The following is a 24,889-nucleotide window of genomic DNA, read 5'->3' as shown; positions in this document are numbered from 1 at the left end:
CTATGTATCTTTTTTATAATCTCAACATAAATCCTAAATCACACTTTATTATGAAACACTGTTATAAATAGTCGAATAATGACATGCGAAGTAAACCGATTGCTCATACATAAAGGCAGGGAAGTGCGATCACGCGGGAACTCGACGGTTCATTAAATCACAAACACAGGAGCGAGAGATTACGCTCGTGCCCGCGCCCAAAGCAGCCGCGCGCCTCCTCTCCTCACTCAGCGAGCGCGCGGGAGCGAGCGTCAGTATCCAAGGGCAGACCGCGGGAACGCGAGCATCAGGTCATCTGGACGTCCGTCCGTCGACCGACATTCACCGGACAGAGTCACACGAATTAACGGTGAGACAAACAATGAAGAAACGAGTGACTGTGTCCAACGGACAGATAACCGTGAAGAGACGGTGAATCAACAGGACGAGACGATGAGCGACTTCACCGACAAACTGTGACTGACAAGTGCGTGTGATGTTCCGGTGTGAGGCTGTGAACGACCGTTACAACAGTTCTAAAAGGGACACAAACGACCTTTAACCCGCGACAGACCTGAGTCACCCACCGGTACCAGACGGATCAATCACCGTCAACAAGAGACTGAAGGACACGGCTCTGTGACGGAATCCACAGCTGCTCGGCTTTAAAAATCGGACGAAACCAGTGAGTCACAGTTTATTGTGCTTTTATTCTGGTTTAATTTAGCATTTGTCATTCATTTATCATTCTTTCGTTCGTCGTCCACCGCTGTATCCATTCATTTGATGATGCAGGTAATTAAACTAATAATAACAACAACAATAACAACAATGTCATATGTGACGCAATTGAAGAAAGTGATCACTTCATCTGCTGTCTGTCATATTTCTGTAAATCGTCAAAAACAAAAAAGGATCATAATATTGGATTGAGGTTTATTGTATAGACACTCAGAGATTATCTCCTGTTGAGTCTCAGCAGAACCAGTCAATTATTCTGACAGTAAAGACAAATACTCTATAAAATCTATTAAAAAAAGTATGAGAAATAAAAATCTTATATTCTCACTCTACCTTCTGCATCCTCATTACTCCGTCATCACATCTACATTCCCTAGTCCTCAATCTAACATCCTCATAACGCTCACTCCTTCCTCACCCCTTGATCCTCAGTCCTACATCCTCACTCCTTCATCATCTCTCCTCCTTCATTCTACATTTTTGCTCCTTCCACCATCTTCACTCCTCCCTCCTCACATACATGCATACACTACATCCTAACTCCTACATCATCAATCCTTAATCTTTGTTTCTACATAATCACTGCTCCTTCCTCATACTTACATCCTAACCTCTATATCAGAGGTCTCAAACTTGCGGTGCGCGGTCCACATGCAGCCTGCCAATCAATTTCATACGGCCTGCCACTTAATATATTATAAAATAGTTATAATTAGTTATTTCTATGTTTTTATCTATATATTCATTTTGCATCATAAATATGTTTATATTGTGAACACTGTTATGTTGAAATGATGTGAAATATCCATCAATTTTCTACCATTTTATCCTCCACATGATGCTCAGCTGACATGAAGGCGGGGCACCATCACAGGGTCACAAACAACCGTTCACACTCACACTCACACCTACAGTCAATTTAGCTGTGATCCCCATATTGCATGTTGTAAACTCATGCAGAAAGGCCACAAGAGTGCTAACCACTACACCAACCGTGTGGCCCATGATGTGAATATAATCATTAATATTTTCTCAATTTTCTTTTTTTTTTTTTTACCAAACTAGAAATTTAGTGGTCCGTAGGTCATTTGAGTTTGAGACCCCTGCTCGTTTTATTATTGTTTTTTTCTCATTATTATTTATTATTGTTTTAAAATGCTTCTTTTATTCATTTCCTTATTCTTTGAATCTTTCCTATTGCTGATTTGTATTGTATATACTGCACTTTGGTCCACCCTGTGGTTTAAAAATGTGCTTTATAAATAACGTTGGATTGGATTCCCTTATCCTTACTCCTTTATATTTTATGCTATATCTTCACCTGTCACCTTCACACCTCCTCCTATCCTGTTTCCCTCCAATACAATCTCCTGTCATACTCTGTCTGTCCACAAGACACGCCTGTGACATCTATGTGTCCACCTGCTCACCTGATTTCCATTGGCTCAGTCACCTGATCATCCCTGTCCACTCACACACCAACTCCATGAGAGTCCCTATGTTCTTGCATTGGGCAGAAAAACAAATAACAAACAGTTCGAGGCACATCTTCTCCTCCTCCCTGTGACGTAACCTTCCTCTGCTCCTCCTCCTCCTCAGTGGAGCTGCGTGGTGTGCTGCTCCTCACTGTGCTGCAGTGCTGTTCAGTGGCCCTTGGTGGCTGCGAGCCACGGCTGGTGAACATCGGCGCCGTCCTGAGTCAGAAACGTTACGAGCAGGTGTTCAAGGAGGCGGTGAGCCAGGCCAACACTCTGTACGGGAAGGACAAGTTCAAGATGAACGCCATTTCTGTCACACACAAGCCCAACGCCATCCAGATGGCCCTGTCTGTGTGTGAAGACCTCATTTCCAACCAGGTGGGGCGCTCTCTTCTTCACCTGTGACTTAACATTGGTTTAGATGACAATTTCACAGACCAAACAATCATCACAGAAATTCATCAGTAGATAAAAAAACAAGTTTCTGTTTGCACCCCCTGTGCCTTGAACCAGCCTGAGACAGACAGGCTGGTTCCCAGTGAAGGCAACAGGGAAAAACAGATAATAACCACGCAACAAAAGAATCAATAATAAAACCTAAACCAAAATGCTGGAAACAACTGTCACACATCAGCTCCACACAACTCTCTGTGTTTCTCACTGTAGCAATGTTTGGATCATGTGCTGCTAGATGACTCAGTAAACATCTCACCGTCCTGCACCAAAGGCCACACAGAAAATCAGTGTTTTTAGCTCATAGTGACATGGAACTGCAGGTCTAGTGCTGCCTCATTTGGTAAGATTGTGTCATGGAAAATCTGAATGAAGGATGTCAAACACAGGTTACAAAATAAAAACATTTCAACATTTCAACAGTGGATCAACAATGTATGACTAACATACATTAAAATCATTGATTTTCTCTATGGACTTTGGTGTAGGTTGTGAGTGGTTTACAAAGGTGACATAAACTTTACTCCCCAGTGCATAAAGGTTGTCTGACAGCAAGATAAAGCAGTAAACATATTCTTAAATTCTTGAAATCCTGCAGAGTCATGATAAATACCAACACTTTTCTGACAAGTAGTTAAAAATTCAGGTGAAATAATATAATTCAGAATCATAAAACTCACAGATGTTGTAAAATATTTTAATCATAATTAGCATCATCATTGTCGTCATCGCCAGAGGGAGAAAAAAAAGAGAGGCTGGAGAGATGGAGGAGGACATAATGGAGGACAAACAGGTCATTACAGTGGGGTGGAGGATAATGCAGTTCTCCCTCAGTGTGCTACATCTCCTCAGACAAGGTGAAGGTCAAACATCCACCTTAAATGAGATAAAAGCAGATAAAAGTCTGGAAAGTTGAATGTAATTATTCATCTTTGATTTTGATTTCATTCATTTATATATCTGTATTTTAAAATGATTTATAATGTTTCCCTTTGTTTTAATAATAGGCTTTTATTACGGCATTTAGGCAATTTATTGATATTCCATATATTATAGCAGTTTTTCAATATCAGTTAGGCCAAAATTCAATATACAGAGATTTATTTATCACACAGTTTGTGTGACATGCTGAGGCGACTAAGAGTAGCCCTTTTGATTATAATAATAACAACACAAGGCTCAGACACAGTGCAGGGGATGTTTAATTATGAACAATGACAAATAATGACACATTCCTGAGCAACATGTTCGTGACCTTCAGCTGTAAATCTGTGATTGAAAAAAGTACATGAGGGGGAAAGAGCAGCTGCTGCAGGGAAATCAGAGTGATTAGGTTCGTCTGAATGTGTCCAACTATGTGTGCTGGTCTCATTTAGTTGGAGACTACATCTTGGCTGCCGCGCCTGATGCTAGTTAAAGAATGAAGTGTGTGACAAACTGTTGCATCAGTCCAGTTTTGCTTTTACAGCTGTATTTCAAAACCATCATCGTTGTCCTCAGAGTTCTGACTGAGCAATGCTGTATGTCTGTCTGTCTGTCTGTCTTTCACTTTTCATAAAGTGTAGTACAAAGTCATTGATAAATGCCCACACACACACATCAATAAATGTAACAAAGACATTATTCACACGTAAAAAGGTTATCATAAATGACAAAGAATAGAAAACACACAAAAAGAAGCTAAGGAAACATTATCATTGGCAAATAAGAAACACCACAGGTTAAAAATGATAAACTTTTAAACGCTTGAAGATTGTAGATGGATAAGAGGGACTGAAACAAAAACAAATTAAAATTGAAAAGTAAATAAGAATAAAAGTGCCATAATAACAGGAATAATGTAAATAAGTTGATTAAAAACCAAACTTAATAAACAAATAAATAGATATTTAATTAAAAGCCAGACTAAAAAGTTTAATGAAAATTAAATAAGAGTCAGCAATTAGAAAATTGAAGTTCTTGCTTGTGAAAATGTGTTTTCCTCATCAAAAACACAGGGTTAAAACATGCTGAGTGATTTGGGGAATTCATGTCCTCATAGTGGTGTTGAAACCCATTAGAACTGGTACAAACGTTGGTGTCCACCTGTCCTTGAACTGCCATGACTCCACCCCCGGGGTAACATGTCTCCTCAAATACTGGTGAACTACATTGATATTTGTTTATGTGAAAAACACAAAAAGCAAACGAATGAGAAGTGTTTGTTTCCTTCAGTATGACAGTGATGCAGTGACAGTTGTTTATATATCACTCGGTTCACTGCAAAGGTTAGTCCTTACTGTTAATGAGACAACATGATTAAATCTGATCTAATGTAGCATAAAAACCTGAGGCTCAGAAAACCTTCACCACATTTTTACTGCCACCACCTTTTTAAAGGCTTATTTATTTATTTATTTATTTATTTAATTAATAATAAATAAACTGAAGACAAACTTCACATTCAACATGATACATCAATGTGTTTCCTCTGAAGAAGAAATTAGGCCAAAATGGCGGGGAGAGAGCGAGAGAGTGAGAGAGAGAGAACGCGAGCAACAGAAAAGAGAGATGGACATCAGATTAACATTCTCTTTCTGTGCAGAAACATAGATGTAATACGTCCGTCATCCCAGAGGATGAAGGGATTACACACACACGCACACAGGCACACAGGCACACAGGCACACACACACACACACACACACACACACATGTTTGGTTGTATGAATAAATATAAATACAATGAAATTGTGTCCCTTGTTTCTTAACAAGTTAAACCGTTTATGCTTCAACTCTTGATGGTGGGTGGAGTCAGCTTTTAATGATTACCAGTGCAGTGCCTGTCATGGACGAATTCGCCTTGTGTATGGTTTGTGTTTTTAATATTAATAGTTGATTTGCTGAAACAAGAACATGTGAGAGCCTGGTGTCACAACACTGAACACACCTGAATGTACACATTCATACATATTGATAAATATTCAGTGGAGACAGTGGGAGTTGACATTGTCTCTGTGAGGACACACTGTTTGCAGGCAGCTTAAAGGATGCCTGTGAAATTGGAGAGAACCACAAACAGAAGAAAAAAGCCTCAATTAGTTATTTATCGCAAGTCTCACTAAAGAAACAAAAGGAAATCATGTAAAAAATGAATCACGTAAGACACTGACATTTGTTTTTGTCTCATTTTCTTCTGCTGAATTTGTAAAGTGGAAAGAGTGGAACAAAGAGAAGAACATAACAAAAAACATTTTAAAATTAATTTTGTAATAATTGTAATGTAATAAAATGTTGTTTTTTTCTCAGAACATAAAGTCTTAATGTCTTTGTGTCAGCCTTCATGCTCTGCTTTTCCTCAAACCACAGTTTGTTTGTCTTCTTCCGCAGGTCTACGCAATCCTGGTTAGTCACCCCCCTCAGTCCAACGACCACCTGACTCCGACGCCTGTCTCCTACACTGCCGGTTTCTACCGAATCCCTGTGGTCGGCCTGACGACACGTATGTCCATCTACTCTGACAAGGTAAGCTGAGCCACCATGAGACATGAGATATTTTTGCTGGTGTTCCTCATGGCTCCATCTTGGGTCTCATAGTCGTTTCTCAACTTTTTTTACTTTGGCTAAAATCAAAGTTCATCAGCTGTCTCTACTGATCTATATTAGAACTCATGTGAAATCACCACAGTACCTTTTCATGAGTGATTTATAGATCGGTCACTCATGAAGTTTGATACTAGGAGGTACAGTGATTGTAGTAACACCAAAACTCAATGCAGCACATTTTCAACCAACATGGGTTCACATGCTTGGTATTGGTATTAACACAATGAGGGTAACATGAATAGTGGACAGCTGTGAAATTAATGTAACTCCTACAGGTTCAGGGTTATTTTGTAAAGGACAGTGATGTATCAGGAATGGTTTGGACCACTGTTTCTCCTTATTGTGCAGGCATAGGGGGACAGGATTTCTGTTAATGGAATAGAAGAGATACTTAGGGAAGTTATTTCTCTGCATTTGACCCATCCTAGAATTAGGAGCAGTGGACTGCCACACTGAGTAGTGACCAGGGAGCAATGGGGGTTGGGTTAGGGTTGCTCAGTGGTACCCCAGCCCTTTCGACCTGGTGGGGACTTGAACCGGCGACCTTCTGGTTACGAGCCAAGTTCCCTTTCCACTTAACCACAGGCTGTGAACCCTTCTTCGTTAGCAAAACCAACAGGAAGGGGTCAGACCGAGGAAATGGATATAGTCTACAGTTAAGTTGGATATTGCTGTCTTTTTGGTGACTTTTAACACACTTGAGTGGCCTACAGTGTCAGTGATCTAGATCATATACTGTACGTTATGTTACTCCTGTTTGGGGGCATCTTCAGACTCCATTAGGTGCAGGCTGTAGATTATTTATTCCAGGTCAGATTTGACCAGACACCTGATTGGATGGAAACCTCTCAGACTTTCTCAGGTTCTCAATATTGATGAAATATCATCAGCCCCAGAATATCTCAACAACACTCAACACTTTCTTTCACAGGTTTCAGACCCACGATGAAATATTTACTTGTTTATCAGTCGCTGTTTCAAGTGAAAGAACACTGAGTCACTGCTTGTGAGGTTTTCACAGCTTGTGTGAAAATGTAGGTTGTACAATATTGAACTGATTTAATCCACATGCGTCCACAATGACATGATTTCTTTTTAAAACGACCACCATCCGTAGGAACACAGATCACATGACAGGTCAAAAAGAGGAAACACATTGTCTACTCTGCAGTTGCAGTTGCACAATAGCAGTGGTGAAGAGAGTGGAGGTGGCGTTAAATCATCGGTGTTTATGTTTTCTTGTCTTGATGACCTTGATTATGGGGGTGCTGGTGGCAGGGGCAGGCAGGGGAGAGAGTTTAGAGTTCTGACAGCTTGGTGGATCAAGCTATTTTTGAGTCTTGTGGAGCTGGCACGAAGGCGCACAAGCCTTCCCTAGCCTGTGAAGGGAGTAGAGGCATTGTTGTGCCTTCTTGGTTAGGGATATGGTGTTGGTGACCAAAGAGAGGTCCTCACAGATAAGCACCCCCACAAAGTTGCTGCTGCTCACCCTCTCTGTAGCAACACCATTGATGGTCAGTGGGGCTGGCAGTGCTTGTCCTCTCCTAAAGTCAATCACATTCAACAGGAGATTGTTGTTTTTGCACCACATTGTGAGCAAGCTGACCTCATGTCTGTAGTTAGTCTCGTTGCTGTCAGAGAGGAGACCCACCACAGTCATTCACAAACTTCACTATGTGATTGGTTTTGTAAGTGGGCGAGCAGTCATAGGTCAGCTGTTAGTGTTGCTGACCCACACTGCCTGTGGTCTCTCGCTGAGGAAATGCAGCAGCGAATGGTATACGGAAGTGCTGAGCCTCCGACAGTCCAGATTGTTGATGAACTGAGTTTTGATGATGGTGCTGATTGCTGAGCTGAAGTCCAGGAACAGCATTCTAACATGTGAGCCCTTTTTCTCCAGGTGAGTGAGGGCAGGGTGGAGAGTGGAGCAGATCGCATTCTCTGTGAACCTGTTGGTCCGATATCCAAACTGGAAGGGGTCCAGGGTGGGGGGAAGGGCGGATTTAATGTGGGATATGACCAGTCTTTCAAAGCACTTCATAATGACATTTTCAAATTCCATTATATGCAGTAATTGATCATCTTATTAACTTGTCTTCATTTTATATGATCAATAATTGTCTTTATAGTTACTAAACAGCAGCGACAGGCTAATATCGTGTGCTGTCATCGCTCTTCTTCTTCTTCTACAACTTAAGAAACAGACCAGAGAACCAGCAGGGGTTTTACCTGCTGTAATGAATAATGAATATGATCTATGATGTATAGCAGAATAAAATCCCATCTGGCATGACAACTATTCTCTCTACATGTATAATATTGTCTGACAAATGCTGTGTATTTAATGTGTGTTCCTCAGCTGTGACATGAATCATGAATACGTTTCTCATGTTGTTTGTTTGTCTGTGGCTCTTGGTCCTTGTTGTGTGGAACACTCATCACCATCGCTCTGCTGCTTCTGCTGCTCAGAATCATGAAAAAAAAGATCGTATGAAATGTCACTCACAGGGTTCTTCCTCTCTCCTTCTTTTCATAGGAAGATGTTTTTCTCATGTCAGCCATATCAAGTGTGACAGACAGACAGACACACACACATAATAGTTCACTTCATTTGTGTTGAGTGCACTCATGGCTCTGGGATAGAAGCTATTTTCTATATTTTTAGTCCATTAGTCCATGCTTGCATAGCTCTGAAATGCCTCCAAGAGGGCATCAGTTAACAAAAGTGACGTTTGGGATGGAGTGATGTGCCTGATGATCAAACCGTCACGTTTGTCTTATGTAGAGATGATTCTCATACCAGCAGTATTAGTTACTTACATCATTAAAACATTTACTCAACATCCCACTGTCTATGATAAAAATCACATGGCCAATTGTCATTAGTTTGCTGTAGTTCTCAAACTAATAACTGTTGTTATAGTTACACTTGTTTTTTAGCCTCAATGAACAGAAAGTGAGACTTTTATCATGAGTTTCAGTCTGGACAAAGAGAGTTAGACACCACATGGCCAGAGAACTTTAATTGTCATACACACCTTAAACCATAGATTATTGGTACATGGACGTCATGTGATTGACAGCTCGTTCTGTCCAATAGGTGGATGAATGTAGGTGTGCCTTAATGTGCTATGGGAGATGATGAGCTCTCACTCCTCCACCGCTGCTAATTTGGTTACTTTTAATGGTGCCAGACAAAATAACAAACAAAAGAACAGTTGACAAAGCGATAGGTGACATCGTGGTGGGTTGTCAATTGGCAAAACATTTGGATGATTGTCATTTTGAAATGACAACATCAGTGCACATGCAGCCTGAACCACAAACATTTATACCATTCTGTTACTAAACAGGATGTTCTCTGCAAGGACATTTGACTGACACCTTCATCCTTGTCCTCAGAGCATCCACCTCTCCTTCCTGAGGACTGTGCCTCCATACTCTCACCAGGCAAATGTCTGGTTTGACCTGATGAGGGAGTTCAGGTGGAACCACATCATTCTTATTGTGAGCGACGACCATGAGGGCCGAGCTGCCCAGAAGAGACTGGAGACACTGCTTGAAGAGAGAGAGACCAAGGTTTGCTCACACACAGACACACACTCTCTCCCTCACACACACGCACAGTATGAAGATATGTGTGTGTGTTGATCTGATCCAGAAGTGTGAGGTTTTCACTGCATGAAAAATAATAGCTAGTGTGTGTGTATGTGTGTGTATAGCCTATGTGTGTGTGTGTGGGCTGGTGTGAGTTGACTCATCTGTCCATCAGACTGCAGTTTCAGTCAATACAATAATATCTGCATAATCTTCGACCGTTGCTTTGGAAAGTAACTCCCAGTTCAATATTATAAAGAAGCATTTTGTTTTATTATTATTTTGTGTGCATGGCTGCATCAAAGAGTGACCCAAAAATATGGATTACCCATCAAGAGATGACAGACATATCTGCAATAACTTATTCAGATTTAGATTTATTAAAGATTTATTAAAGTCACACAAGTGCACACTTGCTGTCTGTGGCTACTGGCCACATATGTCAGAAATATGTTAGTCTATACTATGATTTTTATATCGATACACAGGGGTAGTTGATCCACTGCTGCCTTTATCAGCCTTTGAACTTCCTTTGTTCAGTAACACAAACCTACCAAAAGGAGGTAGAGACCACCAGCTGTCATAACCCTGCAAACTGGAAACGCTGATTTTTCTGTGGAATTTTGTGCCAGAGATTGAGCAGCTAACACAAAAGACTGTCTAACAATGGGATAAAGCAGAAAACATATTCTTGAAATGGCTTAGACTTTAGCCAGTGTACTGTAGGTTTTATTGCTGTGAGCCTTATGTTAAGTGGCTACAATCTGTTTTTCTTGGTAGCCATTTTTCCACCGACAGCATGTCTATCTGTCTCACGCTGGTTCTTGGCACAGTGGTAATGCACAGCTCAGATATTACTTTAGTCTTATTTCCACCAAGCAGTGCAGTGCAATTCAACTCACTATGGTGAGGTTTGGAGTGGTACACCCTGATCTGAATTGGGTTTGCACCTTGGGGTGAGCCAGATATGTAGATCACCTAGCTATTTATGTAATATGCATTAATACACAGTATAGATTGCCAGTAAATTCCACAAAGAAGAGGGCAGCAAAGTAAACAAAGAGCAACAATAGATCACATCCAGCATTCTGTGTTTTCTCTTCTTGGCATGTGACTATTAATCACAAGAAGAATACAGGCTTCTTTGAAGAAAAGGCTGCAGGCTGCATGAGAAACACTGCAGCTTTTCTCGACCACTGCGTTTTAGTGATGTTTCTCTGTCACCCAATTAACCACTGTGCTTGGTACCCCAGTGAAAGGATGCCAAACACTGGGATGGTAAGTTTCAGTTATTTTGGCATCCTTTTCAATATTTGACAATGGAAACAAATATAATTTTGAATCTTACCAAATAGAACTCTACTGTCTGATGGAAACAGGGCTTTTACTGTATGTTGTTACCTCTTACGACCACACTTCAGACAAGTCCAAGTTAGTAACTCCAAGCCTGTGACTACTTCTGGTCCATTGAGCTGTCTCTCCAAAACTCAGTAACCAATCAGCAGGCAGCTTTCTGAGGCACCATGGTCAAAATCGCAAACAAAAAAATACTGGTGCAAAGAATAAATCAGGAAATGCAAAGAACAAGTGTATTTTCAAACAATAGAATACAATATTTTTCAATGATTAAATTGATATTGTATTTGCTTCTTAAAATGTGTTGTTTTGCTTTGTGAAAAGTGCTGTTTGAAAATAGACACAAATCTAATCCCATAGTCAGTATTTGTACAGAATATTATCATAAACGCTACGATAACATGTAGAGAAGAGACATTTTCGCCGTTTTGGTGATAGTTAAATGACATATTGTCATATTTTTAGACATGCCTAAAAGTTTTGAAAAGATTACTGGAGAGAGTTTTAACTCAATAATTCTTAACTCTACACATGGTCTCAGACACTATTTACTTACATATACAATGTGTGAAGACAAGAAATGCTGAATTTTCTTTACCGGATCTTTAATCTGGTCACTGTTACATTTCCCAAAATATGTTCAATATATTCTTATCTTGTAAGAAACACAAATGGTTTCCACAAATGGCCATCATTCTCCTCAGATTCCTGACTAAGACGACATGAATGCATGTTGATATGATTCAGTGTGACAACACTTCCTAATAACACCATCATCCAAAATAAACCTCTTCCAACCAGAGAAACCAGACACCGCATCATTTCATAGAGAATTACGAGGTTTCCTTCAGTATTGCTGTGATTCATTGACAGTTTTGCGTACGTCACTGCGTTCACTGAAAACATCTGCTGATCACAGTGAATGATCCGCAGATGTTTAATGATACATGTGAATAGATACAGCACTGACAGTACTAAACTGCACCTAACATTACAACAGAAGTTAGCAGTTTGACTTATTAATGTTTTCTGTCATCACGTTGTTTCCATCTGTCAGATTGTTCAGACTCCAGTGTAACAATGATTGCAACAACTGTCTGTAAAACTGAAACTGCTCTCTAAGTCATCGCTCTGTCACCCCTCTATAATCCCTCCGTCATTCTCTTGTCTTTAATATTCTTCCTGCCAGAGGCTTCCCTGCAGCTTCTCTTTCATCACCGCTTTCACTTTTTCTTTGTCTTTACTCTCCACCAAGAATGCCCTTTGTTCTTCATTCAGAATTCAACAATGATCATATAGATTAGTCATCTATTATTAGCCATGTCTCTAGTCTCTGTTCTCATTAAATTTATGACCATGAATGTCAAAGTGGAGGTGGAGAATGTCTGCTGGTTTGCTTTTGGAACATGTGGAGGTGGACAGTCTTTCTCTTAGTATGGAGGTGGAGAACATCTCTCATTGTAGAGGTGGAGCATGTTGAGGTAAGTGAAGGTGGAGGTAAAGAAAATTTCTGTTGGTGTGGAAGGGACGTGGACAGTATGGTGGTAAAGGAGGTTGTAAACATCTTTGTTAGCATGGAGTTGGAGATTGTAGAGGTGGTAAACATCTCTGTTATCATGGAGTTGGAGATTGTAGAGGTGGTAAACATCTCTGTTATCATGAAGTTGGAGATTGTAGAGGTGGTAAACATCTCTGTTATCATGAAGTTGGAGATTGTAGAGGTGGTAAACATCTCTGTTGGCATGGAGTTGGAGATTGTAGAGGTGGTAAACATGTTTGTTAGCATGGAGTTGGAGACTGTAGAGGTGGTAAACATCTCTGTTAGCATGGAGTTGGACACTGTAGAGGTGGTAAACATCTCTGTTATGTAGTTGGAGATTTTAGAGGTGGTAAACATCTCTGTTAGCATGGAGTTGGAGATTGTAGAGGTGGTAAACATCTCTGTTATCATGGAGTTGGAGATTGTAGAGGTGGTAAACATCTCTGTTAGCAGTGAGTTGGAGATTGTAGAGGTGGTAAACATCTCTGTTATCATGTAGTTGGAGATTGTAGAGGTGGTAAACATCTTTGTTAGCATGGAGTTGGAGACTGTAGAGGTGGTAAACATCTCTGTTAGCATGGAGTTGGAGATTGTAGACGTTGTAAACATCTTTGTTAGCATGGAGTTGGAGATTGTAGAGGTGGTAAACATCTCTGTTATCATGGAGTTGGACACTGTAGAGGTGGTAAACATCTCTGTTATCATGGAGTTGGAGATTGTAGAGGTGGTAAACATCTCTGTTAGCAGTGAGTTGGAGTTTGTAGAGGTGGTAAACATCTCTCTTATCATGTAGGAGATTGTAGAGGTGGTAAACATCTTTGTTAGCATGGAGTTGGAGACTGTAGAGGTGGTAAACATCTCTGTTAGCATGGAGTTGGAGATTGTAGAGGTTGTAAACATCTTTGTTATCATGGAGTTGGAGACTGTAGAGGTGGTAAACATCTCTGTTGGCATGGAGTTGGAGATTGTAGAGGTGGTAAACATCTCTGTTGGCATTGAGTTGGACACTGTAGAGGTGGTAAACATCTCTGTTATCATGGAGTTGGAGATTGTAGAGGTGGTAAACATCTCTGTTGGCATGGAGTTGGAGATTGTAGAGGTGGTAAACATCTCTGTTGGCATGGAGTTGGAGATTGTAGAGGTGGTAAACATCTCTGTTGGCATGGAGTTGGAGATTGTAGAGGTGGTAAACATGTTTCTTAGTGAAGAGGTGGAGGACATGGAGGTAAATAACATCTGTGATAGCATGATGGTGAAGAGTGTGGAGGAAAGAAACATTTCAGTCAGTGTGGAGGTTGAGAAAAGGAAACATAACCTCTCTATCAGTTTGGTGGAGGAGAATATGAGGCATTTGTCTGTCAGTGTTTTTACCAGCAGCTTTTTGACAGCTTTTACTCATCTAGAATGTTTGCTCAGTAACATATGAATCCCACTCTCAGGAATCTGACATTACCTCTAGAAAACACTTTTCCAGTGCCACTAAATTAAATCAGGAGCCAGAACTCCACAAAGAGGCGGTCTCTCTGCTCTCTGCTCATGAGATTAGACTAATAATTTCCCACCCCCTACCCAAACATGTTCAGGAGGTGACATATAGACAGTTGAGGGGAATGCTAACAGCAACAGCAGAGGAAGCTAGATTAGCCAGAAGATGACATCACAGACAGCAGCTTTAACATTCTTAATTTTAGATTTGTTGACGCTTGAACAGCTGCTTAAAATCCATCTAACATATGAAAAACATGTGGATAAATTGGTTTCATAAAAACAGTTTAGTTTTTTAACTAAGATAAACCTAATTATTTACATGTTAAATAATGTTTTTGCTGTCTTGGGGGACTTTTGATGCAGAATATCTCTTATTTTCTGCTTTTTTATCCTCATTTTAGTTTTTCCTTCTTTGGTTGATTCTTCTGTGGACAGTTGATTTTTTTCCTTTTGGTCTCACTCTCTCTCTCTCTCTCTCTCTCTCTGTCAGTCCACTTCATCTTTTCACCTCTGTCTATTGTCAGCTTTCATCATCTCAATACTGATGGAGAGCCCGAGTTGTGCAAACACATCTCAGCTGCTTCTGTTACAGCTGTTGACCTGCTTCACTGTGAAACCATGGACTGTTAATAACATTGAAAAATAAAGCCCAGGAAGGAATGGAACTAGCAGTTAGCCACTCTCGGGCAACTCCGCAATTTGCAAAAAGAACTCTGAATGGAAGTCAATGGGGAAATTAGCCTATGTCTTACTCCATTTATAATGTCAGTAAACATTTTCCTGAGGAGTTAATGATCTCTATCTCTAGTTGCAGATCTTCTTCAATAGAACAAGATGTCAATTTTGTAAATTATGTTTCCATTTAGAGGAAAATAGAAAATAAAGCATGACACATGAGTGGAAACCTGAGTGATTGACAGGTGGTATCATCCAATAGTCGCCTGGTTCCACTTGCAAAAACTGTCATGGCGCTGGTACAATTATATACAAACGGGAGTTTGTTTTGCAACCAGAGAACGACTTCCCTTTTCATTTACAGTCTATGTGTGAAACCGCCTGTCTGTCTGACTATCTGTTTGTCTGTCCACTGTCTGTTAGATCTTTGACTGAAATGAGCATCAGTTTGGAAGAGCAGGGAGAGATGAGTTTTCCAAAGAAACCAGAAGGAAGGAAAAATCATGCTTTAGCTTACAGGTAAACAAGAAGGGGGAAGGGGGTACATTTAAGTTAAAAAACATCCGCAAGAATAATTTCAATCCATCAAACAAATACACAACTAACATATACTATCTATAAGCAATGTGCTTGAGGTCCAACTTTTGAGCAATGTTAAGAGACAACAACCTTTGTGTCATTCCTTTTTCTCTTTCTTTGGTATTTTACAGCAGTTTACATCCTTAACTTCCATCACACACCTTACCTACAGTATATCTCATCTTTTGCCTCTGGTCATTTCGTACTACTGTGCTGTTATGGAATTACACAGTTCCTTTGTGTACAAATAGATTTTCGATTGTTCCACAAAAAACCCCTCTTGGTTGTCAAGACAGTAATAGCCAAAGTTGGTCTGTGGTCGACTGTGGTCGCTGACTCAATTATGTTTACTTTACTAGCAAGTAGAATAAATAAAACCAGTGACTACTTGCCTAGAGCTGATGCTAAAGCTAAATATGTTAACTTTAACATGTGACCCCAGTTTAAATGAGGTGACAGACTCATAGTTTCAGAACCTGTCAGGTAGTACAACAACCTTACACAGTTTCTGCTAAGTTCTGTTACTTTGCACCCAGAAATCTAATACAACATCACAACACTGGAAGAATCTCAATGCCAACTGACACACGGTTTATGTCCTCACTGGATTGAAGTAGTTTTGCTTGGCCTAGTGAAATCATTTACATTTACTCATGGTTTTGCAGTGACTTTGTGTGTAATCTCGTCACGTTAAAACACTTATGCCATGTCAATGTCAAATTTATTTCTATGTCATGGACATAGAAGAAGAAGTCTCCAATGTAAAGGACAAAGCAGTTCACGATGAGCTCAAGCTGGAACAAGTGGGGGAAAGTAAAAGAGTTTGAAAAGTTTCAATGTGACTTTGTCAAACAGTTTGAGCCAAAGACCTTCATGAATATTAGAGGAGAGTGGGATAAAGTCAGGCAGTAGATATAAATATTACAGTACATTAGTTAAAGTAGGTGAACAGCACTGCAGTGTATCTGTTATTTCTAAATTTAACATCTACACATGTGATTCATAATGTAAAAAAATATATCCTGTTAATGAACACAGCCATAATGATTTTTTTAAACATGTTTTTAAATATTTTGACTGCTAAAAGTTTGTAAACACTGTGAGGTTGTATTTACCCAATTATTTCAATGATTAACTCATTGCACACTTCAATGGGACTAAGATCTGTTTTTTTCTTTTTAAAGTTTTAGCTTAAAAATCACAAGCTGAAAAATAAGTTCCATATTAAAAACATTCCAGAAGCCTAGTGTGCACTGTATGGATGTGAATGAGATATGATGTATCATAATGCTAGTTGGGAAAATATAAAAATCAATCCAGCCCATTAATGATCAGCATAACTCTCGTGTAGTAAGGATACATAAATTAGGGATTTATGCTAAAAAAAAGAGAAAGCTGTGGTTTAATTAACCAAAAATGCGAAAGAAGAAACAATAACAAAAGCATAAACTAATGCTGGCTTTATATACCCCTCTCTTATTTCCACCCACAGGTGGCTTCACTGTATTATTAGTGAATATAATAGTGTTGCTAAGCAACCACAGTAGTTTTGTCTGTTTACTTGTCAATTTTTTTTTTTTCATAATTTGCCTTCATAATTTCTTCAGTAAAAAGTCAATGAAGGCAAAGTAAAGCGTTCAGAGCCTACATGCAGTACTATGGTTCACCCTTTCAGTCCCTTGTTCAGCTTATTCCTAGCTAATGGTCATTGGTCATGGGTCAGTGGCACCAGTTCTTGTGGTCATAATTCCTTTGCCCTGTAATTAACTGTTGCCAACCACACAGTCTGGTTCTTGTTATTGTGACCAATGAGAGCTGATAAAGACCATTGAAATCAACCAATCAGCAGCAACCTGTGGTTCAATTGTATAAAGTAAATTGCAATAATGTTACACATTAGTTCTGGTTTTCTATGTGTTCATCAAAGCTGCCACGTCCTTAAACTACATGGCTGTAACGCAGCTCATTTCATGTACACTTTATAACAAAAGATATTGTGCTGTTCATTTTCTGATACACATTATTTTCACTGTTCAACCCATAGACTGGATTCAGATTTATAGTCACAGCTTAAGAAAATATTTTTAAGCAGAGTAAGTGTCTTAATTCATTTGTATGCTTGTGTCGTGTTCAGGGACTCTGGATGTAAATTTAATGAGATTAACATTTGGAGCAGATTGAATCGAGGACTAATGGGATTCTCAGCTGCTACTCTGGCTTAACATCAGATGGAGTTTCCTATGAGGACACTTTCACCTCGATTCATCCTTGGCGATAATCAAACTTTGCTGATGAGGATATGACAGGTCACAAAACTCGTCACAAACTGAGCTGCATTTTACTTAAAAACACATTTGATTTTGGAGTAGGTTGTTCTTTACTGACATCTGTGTTTTTAGATGAGGGTGTTGGTGGATTTGTCCATATACAAAAATTCTATGTTGCAGTTAACCTTACTAAAATAATTCTGATTCCACAATATTATTGCCATAATTATAAAACTCTGCTTTAAACACTCAAAAATGTTGAAAGCCTACTGAAATAACTTTACCTCACAATTTGTTAAGAAACTAATTGTTTTTGCGTCAAAAGTGGTCCATATTTTAAATTAACATTTTAAAGTATAAAAGAACTATCAGGTGGGATGTGCTCCAGCAGTAAACAGGATAAGCGGTAGAAGATGATTGAATTAATAAATGAATGAATAAAAACACCAGGACTGTAAACATTTTGAAAAAACAACTGGTTAAGGTTGAGGGCTTTAACTGGTTTTAAGAATATCAAGAGAAGACTAAATATTGAAAATATCAGTTCCTGCCCAAAATCAAAACTAAACTTCACTTCAAACAGTCAAAAAGACAGACAGGCAGACAGGCAGACAGGCAGTGTTTACAGTTGGTGAGACAGATGGCTGGACAGACGGAAGATAAACAAGTCAGGTGGTAGTGAGATAGACAGTAACCAGATACATGGACTGTTGTGAGACAGATAGTTAGACAAACAGACAAGTGGGAAGATGGACTGACAGTGAGACAACAGATGAGAAGACAAACAGACACATTGATTGAGATAGGTAGATGGTGTGACAGACAGGTGAGGAGCTGGATAGATAAGTGGATATTTGAATAAACAGATAGAGAGACAGACAGACGGACAGGTGGACAGTTAGTGAGACAGACAGTCTGTGATGTGTCTGCGTGCCTCCTCCAGCCTCCTGACTTGAAGCACAGCTCATTTGTTGGATGCTTTACTGGCTCCATTTTTTCTGACTGTCTATAATCTTCTGTGTCTGCATATTTTCTCTGTGCACATTACCCATCAGACTAAAATCAGGAACTATGAAAACATCGACCAACAGAACTTTGACTTCAGGAGAACACCCAAGGTATAAACTTGCATGGTCAAATGATGCACGCCGCCCAACCAATCTCTGAGCTCGCCCAGTAGTAGCCGAACGCACCAGTCAGTCCTGCCCACCCAGAATCCAATCCAGCTCCAGAGATAGACTTATCCTGGTGGCACGTCTTTCTCCACCATCTCTTTTCTTTCCTTTGATTTTTCATGAGTCCTGCACACTGGGAATGGGTTGACACTCGCAAGGAGAGAGCCCCTTCCTCTTCCTCCCCCACCTCTCCCTCTTCCTCCCCCCCAAAGTTTTTCCATGTTAAGGGTTGCATGCAGCCAGGTTGAGACTTGGCTCTGTCTGCAGATCTGAGGAATACTAGGACCAGGATCCTCTCACTCCTCTACAACATCAAAGTTCCTTTTTTTGGGGGGGAAATGAACCATGCCCACCCCAACCCCCCTCCCTCCTCCCATCTTTTTCCTTTTCACTTTTCACTTGAATCTCTTTTTTTAATTTGCGGTTGCATCAGCACTCTCTAACATGCACGTCCCTGATTGGTTGGTTGGTTGGAGTCTTGAAAGCGCCTCAGTTTGCATGTGCCACCACACCATGCACAACTTTTTGCCCCTCCTTTTTTTATTCAAGCTTCAACTTTGAGTTTTCTTTCAGTTCAGCAGATCTCCAATACTTTTTGTCTTCATTTTTTCAGCCTGCCCCCCCCTCTTCCTGTGGTAGTGTGGGTGAGAGGGAGCATGGTCAAGGCTGGGGTTGGGGGAGTATTGGTAGGGGGATCTTGGATGGTTCTGTGCTAACGATGCTTGTCCTATGATGTGTCCTGTGGTGTTTTCGTCCTGCTGTGTTTCTCAATGTTCTACGATGGTGCCTGTCACCCTGCGTTTTTGCCTGTCACCCTGCGTGGTGGTCCTACAGGCAGAGAAGGTGCTGCTATTCAGCCAGGACACCAACCTGACATCACTGCTGCTGGAGGCCAAAGATCTGGAGGCTCGAGTCATTATCCTCTCTGCCAGGTTTGTAAAACACAGGTTTTTATATGTAGAGGTTTATAGATTATTACCAGCCGTTTGAATGGTAATTGATTTCATTTTCAAATGTAACTGTCATTTTTAAGTTTTTCTTGCAAGGTTGCAGGTGTGATCAGGTGCTTAACTTAATATGAACCTCTTGAATAATAGATCCAGAGGAACCCCATTACTGACCATCAGCCACAATAGTCTCAGTTCTTTAGTTCTTCATGTTAAGCAATATTGTTTTGCCTAATTTTATCCACAACTCACACAGCTCTAGTTTGGGACAGTCGGCATGGCTAGTTGGCACATAAATTAGTTAGTGTGTGAGGGGGAATGACTCGAATCGGCAGATATGTGAGGCTAAAATTCCTGACCTCAGTTGCAGTCAATCATGATTTTTGAGTTTGATTTTTTTGAGCCGACTCTGGACTGTACTGATTACAGAACCAACTGTAAACTCATGTTGCCAACAGCCAATGAAAAAAACTCTAGTGTTTTCAAAATCTGTAATGACTGTGAAAGTTGTGTCGCGTTTTCCCCAACTTAAGACAGACATGGAAAGTAGAACATCACTGAGACCGATTGAGTTTATTATTAAAAGTATCACAGCTTTTTTGTGCAGTGGCTTGTGTGGAAAAATTACAAATGCACCAATCTATTCTGCTATTCTGTTTTACTAGGTATCGATGCCCTGTATCATCTGTATCGTACATAGTAATTTATCGTCTTTATATGCAGTCATTTATCGTCTTTATATGCAGTAATTTATCGTCTTTATATACAGTCACTTATCGTCTTTATATGCAGTAATTTATCGTCTTTATATGCAGTCATTTATCGTCTTTATATGCAGTCATTTATCGTCTTTATATGCAGTCATTTATCGTCTTTATATGCAGTCATTTATCGTCTTTATATGCAGTCATTTATCATCTTTATATGCAATCATTTATCATCTTTATATACAGTCACTTATCGTCTTTATATACAGTCATTTATCGTCTTTATATGCAGTCATTTATCGTCTTTATATACAGTCATTTATCGTCTTTATATACAGTCATTTATCGTCTTTATATACAGTCATTTATCGTCTTTATATACAGTCATTTATCATCTTTATATACAGTCACTTATCGTCTTTATATGCAGTAATTTATCGTCTTTATATGCAGTCATTTATCATCTTTATATACAGTCACTTATCGTCTTTATATGCAGTCATTTATCGTCTTTATATGCAGTCATTTATCGTCTTTATATGCAGTCATTTATCATCTTTATATGCAGTCATTTATCATCTTTATATGCAATCATTTATCATCTTTATATACAGTCATTTATCGTCTTTATATACAGTCATTTATCGTCTTTATATGCAGTCATTTATCGTCTTTATATACAGTCATTTATCGTCTTTATATGCAGTCATTTATCGTCTTTATATACAGTCATTTATCGTCTTTATATGCAGTCATTTATCGTCTTTATATACAGTCTATGGTCATTTGCAGGAGGTTGTATGTACCATGAATCATGAACAACATTTTCACCTCTCTGTTTGCAGTGAGGATGAAGCTGCAGCAATGTATAAAGCGGCCCGTCACCTCAACATGACTGGCTCTGGTTACGTGTGGCTGGTTGGAGAGAGAGAGATGAACGGTAAAGCTCTGAGTGAAGCTCCAGATGGTAAGTCAACCTCTGCTCCCTCCTCTTCATCACTCTTCTGCTCCTCTTCATGCTATGTCTCCTGTGAAAGCTTCTCTCTGCTTCTCAGCTCTGCTTCCATCCAAATCTCAGTCTAATTCTGAGTAGAGTCTAAAATCAGAAAGATAAAGGCTGGCATTTCCATGAGTGATAGGCTTCATCAGGCAGCTCTGATGTTACGCTGGACATCAAACCCTGAAAAACAAGCTGCAGACAAAAATACACCAAAGTCTCCAGGAGCTTTGTCATAAATTCTTTGTTTCTATATTTGCACTCCAATCAGTTTAATCTAATTTCAACATGGATGTCAAGCTGCTGGCATTTAAAATTAGTTTCATGCTGACATTGTTTTGACCAAATACATTCTCTCTGCACAAGACAAAAGGGATTTAGTAACATACAAGAAACTTTAAAACTACACAAAGATATATTAAAAAAAATCTAATATCTATGTTCCATAGAAATGTTATTTTAAAAATCAGATGTCATCAATATTGTTGAAAGTATAGTGGAATCAGAGGTCAAGAGCAAGGTCAAATTTATTTATGTAGCACATTTAAAAACAATGCTACAGGGGTTTAAAAAGTTAAAGGAAGAAATGAAAAACAATAAGTAAACAAAATAAAATTAGTAAAAAAACACAGCAATGGAAACAGAGAAGAAACAAGATAAAAGCTGAACTGGTATTAAAAGGCAAAGCAAATTAGTTTGTTTTTAGAAGATACTTAAAACTTTCAGAGGGTGAGTATATTATGGGATGGTTGGGGTAAATGCTGTTGTCCTGCCTGGGATATTTAGGAAATTGCCTTTTATGATTGGAGTACTGTAGAGTTGTAGACCACTATGTGGTTGCCATAAATAAAGGAAACAATAAGTTCAGGTTTTGATTAGATTGAAGTCAGAGTTTTGGGTAAATTGGACTTGGAGCTAAATTAGACATTTTATTTACCTTAAACTTGTCGTTAAAATGTTAAAATGATTCGTGGCATTTGATGGTGTGTTGCCTTCTGTGGCTTTTATGCAGGGGAGTCTATTATGACACAAAACAACACCGGCTCGAGTACCTTGACCTTACTTTTATGATAGCGTCCTAACAGAAACCAGTGGACAAGAATGTTTTTATTGTCAGCATAAGCTTTCAAATAAAAGGATGGAAACTGTGCTGCCGTGTGCCTCGCTGTCTCTTGCTGCCTCTGTTTCTTTCTGTCTCTGTCTCTCTGGTGGTGCTGTAGGTCTCTGATGAAGGAAGCTTATCCTCATCACAGTCAGTTTAGCTCTCAGCATCCTGGTGTGTTTCTCTCTGGTTTCTTCTCGTTGCTGGTTGAACGTTTAAACATACAGTCAAATGTCTGTTTAAAGGTTTTGAACCACTCGTTCTTTTATGGCTCATTGTAATTGTGTGGCTTTTAATGTGTCTAACATCTTTTTATTTGTTTCATTTTCTATAGTGTGTGTCGTCTGCCCGCCCGTCTGCCCGTTCTCACAGTAGCCAATAACATGTGCTGCTACACAGGGAAGGGTGGGGGTGGGTGGGTGTAATTGAGCTTTATGCAGGTTTGATGAGGTGGGGTTGGTGGTGTTTGTGTGGTTATTGGGGTGGTGTGTGTATGTTTGTGTGTGTGTGTGAGGCAGGGCATGGGGGGTGGTTGTTAAACAGCTGACCTATGTCTGAACAAATACCGGTAAGATGCCGCCCCTGCTTTCTGGTGCCTGCTTGATGCTTTGCCCTCATTATTGGTACACTGGTCAATTCCAGTGCAATATGGAGTGCAGAGGTGGAGGTTATTTAGACTGCCGATTACACAGTCAGCCAGATGCACGTGGTGAAAGAAAAACACTCTTTGACCAAATGTGTGTGGACATCCCTCTGCTTTAGATCGAGGTCTGTTTAAATTCTTCCAGTGATATTTTAGGCATAGGGTGTTTATTCACTATCACATGATCCAAAGTACAAAGGTACATTAAAACATTTGATATAAATATTGACATGACATAACTTGGTTAGGAAATGAAATGTTGATGTTTGACTGATCTGTATGTTAGAAGTGTTTTTCCATTTGGTATCACTTTTCTGTTTTAACATGACAATATTTCTGCACACAAACAACTTCATTAAGGAAGTATTTACTTTTCCTCTCATGTGCTCACTGAAATATTTGGGTGTCCATATATTTTTGGTCAAATTGTGTTATATACAACCTCATATCAGTCTATTGCTGTTCTTCCGTTATTAGTTTTATTGATTGGATATGAAATTATAATTCTCCACTGCTGATTATTTTCTATCAAAGTCAATCCCCAATCACATGGATGGATGAATTGATCAAGATAAAATTCTCAACAGTGAAGTGACCTTTGGAAATGAGTAGGTACTAGATTTTATATTTCCAGAAGACAACCCAGTCTGTCTCTCTGGCTGCTGGGTCATTTGCTCCCTCCTCTGTCGTTGTAAAGATTCATTTAAGAAGACGTTCTCACCAGACCAGCTGCTGCACTCAAAGAAATAATGGATCATTTTCCTGCACATCTTATTCCACTATTTTCCAGATGTGTCAAAAATGATCCATCCTTATCTTATCTGTGTCAGGCTGCACTCTGAGAATAATGTTGAGCTGTTTCTCTGTTGGAAAAGGTTTCTTTTTAGGGAAACTGTTTCATGAAAAGCCTTTTTATAGTGACATTAGGATAGTCCTATCATTTTGATTTGTACGATGACTTCAATTGGTGAATAAAATGAATAGAATTAAGTTTGATTTAAAAAGCCATCAGTCAATGATGAATCATATAAACAATATTATTTTTTTATCTGAACACAACAAATGCATTAAGTGTATGTAAGTGTTTATGTGTAAAGTGTTAATGTAGTTTGACCTCTCAATCAATATGAGCACACACACACTTAGCTCTGCCACTCCCTCTCTCGCTTGACCTCTCACTTAATCCATGCATACACACACACACACACACACACACACACACAGACATACTATGTTAGACATACTATATCTACCATCCTTCAGGATTATAATTAAGGCTGTGTCTGACACAAGTCCCTGAAAAGAAACCAATGAAACTTTACTGAGATGTTTTTTCGATTTTGATGTTGTTTTTCTTCACCAGGAACGTTGTCACATGATGAAGAAAATGTTACTACATTTGGTGCTAAACTCAACTTCAGCACTGTTAGCTTTCTTCAGTGGAAGTAATAGCCCCAGTGTTACTCCTTAATGGTCATGGTTCATCATCCATCATACCACTTTATCCTCCACATGAGGATCGGGGGGGTGAGGGTTCCAAGAACGAAATTATAGCTAGGTGTTTAGTAGTTAAGTGGACA

General features: G+C 39.4%; 1 protein-coding gene across 4 annotated transcripts in view; it reads left to right on the top strand.

Moving 5' to 3' along the window:
- Positions 1–221: 221 nt before the first annotated feature.
- Positions 222–24,889, top strand: part of grin1b (glutamate receptor, ionotropic, N-methyl D-aspartate 1b) — a 47,643-nt gene continuing 22,975 nt past the window's right edge. Inside the window, exons 1-7 of one of the 4 annotated variants that reach the window (XM_058635261.1) lie at positions 222–664; positions 2,320–2,576; positions 6,021–6,155; positions 9,639–9,815; positions 18,794–18,856; positions 19,748–19,845; positions 21,413–21,534. In XM_058635261.1, coding sequence (XP_058491244.1) covers position 664; positions 2,320–2,576; positions 6,021–6,155; positions 9,639–9,815; positions 18,794–18,856; positions 19,748–19,845; positions 21,413–21,534 — 853 coding nt within the window. In that variant the 5' untranslated portion in view covers positions 222–663. The remainder of the gene's footprint in view (positions 665–2,319; positions 2,577–6,020; positions 6,156–9,638; positions 9,816–18,793; positions 18,857–19,747; positions 19,846–21,412; positions 21,535–24,889) is intronic. The other 3 variants (XM_058635263.1, XM_058635262.1, XM_058635264.1) reach the window with 3 other exon arrangements.

Source organism: Solea solea, chromosome 8 (genome assembly GCF_958295425.1).
Source record: "Solea solea chromosome 8, fSolSol10.1, whole genome shotgun sequence".
Taxonomy (NCBI): domain Eukaryota; kingdom Metazoa; phylum Chordata; class Actinopteri; order Pleuronectiformes; family Soleidae; genus Solea; species Solea solea.
Note: the sequence above shows the minus strand (reverse complement) of the source record. Positions and strands in the feature narration are given on the sequence as shown.